Source organism: Dipodomys ordii, unplaced genomic scaffold, assembly GCF_000151885.1.
Source record: "Dipodomys ordii isolate 6190 unplaced genomic scaffold, Dord_2.0 Scaffold108, whole genome shotgun sequence".
Taxonomy (NCBI): domain Eukaryota; kingdom Metazoa; phylum Chordata; class Mammalia; order Rodentia; family Heteromyidae; genus Dipodomys; species Dipodomys ordii.
In genome coordinates this window covers 395,639-397,684 of record NW_012267324.1, presented here as the reverse complement: position 1 = coordinate 397,684, position 2,046 = coordinate 395,639, and the positions used below count along the sequence as shown (strand labels likewise).

Genomic DNA, 2,046 nt, shown 5'->3' with positions numbered 1-2,046 from the left:
CTCCGCCTCGCTGCCGCGGAAGCCGTCGGTGCCCTGGCAGCGCCAGCTGGACCAGCCGCGAGATCGAGACCAGGCGCTGGGCCCGCCCCGACCGGTGGGCAAGGTGAGATCCTGGCGAGGGTTGGAGCCCGGGGATGGACGGCAGGCCGGGGACTGGACCCGGCCTGAGAGCGGACTGAAGGCTAGGCAAGACCGCGCGCCGGTACTGAGCTCCGTGTGCTGTGTGACCCCAGGTCTAGCCTAAACCTCTCTGAGCTCCGTTTCTCCCGGCTAGGAAGGGCGAGCATAACTCAAGACTGCGGGTGGAGAGGAAGGGGCGGGATTACAACTGTTGTTCCCCGCCCCTTCCCGCAGCTGGCTGAACTACAGGGCGAGGTGGCCGCGCTGCGTGAGGAACAGAAAGCGCTGTCCCGCCAGGTGGAGTCGCTGAGCTCCGAACTCGGGGCCCTGGCGCAGCAGCAGGAGCAGCTGTGCCGCCAGCTGCAAGACTTGGACTCCCGGCTGCGAGCTGGGTGCGCCCCGCCCTCCCCGCTAGCGCCGCCCCTGGACGGGCCCATCCACCAATGAGCGCTCCCTAGGCAGTGCCTGCGGCGGCCACGCCCCCTCCCACAACATTGGCCCGGGCACTGGAAGCCACGCCCCTGGGAGGGCCATCCACGTGGCCCCGCCCCTTGGGCAGGCCTCCTACATAGCCTGCTCAGGCCCGGACCATCCTCTCATTCCAGCCCCACCCCTCAATCAGCCTCCTCTAGGTGGGCTTGAGAGACCTCCGTGGGGGGAGGGAGGGGATCGTCCTCAGCCAGGCAGGATCCCGCCCCAAACTGGTCAAGCTCCGCCTCCAAGTGTCCATTGATGGGTCCCTCCATCCATCAAACCAGGCTCTGATCAACTCCTCTGTACACTTAGGCCTCGCCCCCCCCCTTTCAGTTCTTGCCTTCTGAATCTAGTTCCACATTGGAAGCCACTGACCTTCTTTCCTAACCCTTGACCTCCAACAGGACCTCAAAGTTGGATCTGAAGGACAATGGTCTTCCAAGCCATGAAGACCACAGGCCGCCAAGTCTGGTGAGCCTCCTCCGGGAGCCCCGGGGCCGTCTGTGCGGTGGGAAGTAGGGTTGAGGAGACGCAGACTCTGCCTTTCAACTCCCCCCCCCCCTGCCTCCCCAGCACGATCGCCTGGCCGAGATGGAGCGGACTCAGGCCCAGCTGCGGGATGTAATCCAGAACCTGCAGCTTGTCTGGAGGACAGCAGGTTTCCAGGGCCAGCCTCTGCCCCTCCAGGCTCCCTGCGTGAATGGGGACTCCACCTGAGCTGTCCGTCCCACCCCACGGGGCCTGGGAGCCACCACCTTTGGGAGGGGGAGGCGATGATCCATGAAGGTCTTGAGCTGCCCAAGTCATGTAAGATGGCCTGAACGTGAGGAAGGAGAGGTGCGGGCCGCCGGGGCTGCCCGGTAAACATAAAACTGAGCTCCTGGAGAAGGGGGCATGCCATAGATGTTCACATCAACTGTGTGGCCTTGGGGCCATCTCCTGAGGGCCTCCATTTGGGCATCTGTGAGAATGTATGTATATGTATATATATTCACACAGGCACGGGAGAACCCTTGGACTCAGGTATTCAATAAAAGCCATCGCTCACCAATCATCCGTCCCCCTCTGCTCCATCTGCACTCACCGGGCGCATCCCCTGCCAATCCCAAACCGCAAACCACAGGGTCTTCCCAAATCACCTCCCCTGAAACCATAGCTCTGTCCTGGCAGGAAAAGCCATTGGTTTGGGACGCTGGAGGAAGGCAGGGTCTGTGGGTGTCCGTCTGCCCCGGTGGAGGAGGGGTTAGGCCAGGATGGATGGATCTCTCTAGAAAAGACATGGCTCTCTGGACGTGATGGACACCCGAGCCCGTGGGGAGAGCGGGGGTGGCGCGTGCTGGTGTGCGGGGTCTGCGGTGGGAGCCGGCCTGGGACCGTCAGGCGGGAAGAGACACCAGTGGACGGCCGGCTGCTTGGGATGGGCCCGGCGGGGTGGCGAGGCGGGGGTCGGGG

The 2,046-nt window shown here is 63.9% G+C and overlaps 1 protein-coding gene across 1 annotated transcript in view; it reads left to right on the top strand.

The window, feature by feature from the left end:
• Rasal3 (RAS protein activator like 3) overlaps positions 1-1,645 on the top strand; it is a 14,360-nt gene extending 12,715 nt beyond the window's left edge. Inside the window, exons 15-18 of the mRNA XM_013028281.1 lie at positions 23-103; positions 355-512; positions 999-1,065; positions 1,168-1,645. Of these exons, the coding sequence (XP_012883735.1) occupies positions 23-103; positions 355-512; positions 999-1,065; positions 1,168-1,311 (450 nt within the window). The 3' untranslated portion in view covers positions 1,312-1,645. The remainder of the gene's footprint in view (positions 1-22; positions 104-354; positions 513-998; positions 1,066-1,167) is intronic.
• Positions 1,646-2,046: the final 401 nt, after the last annotated feature.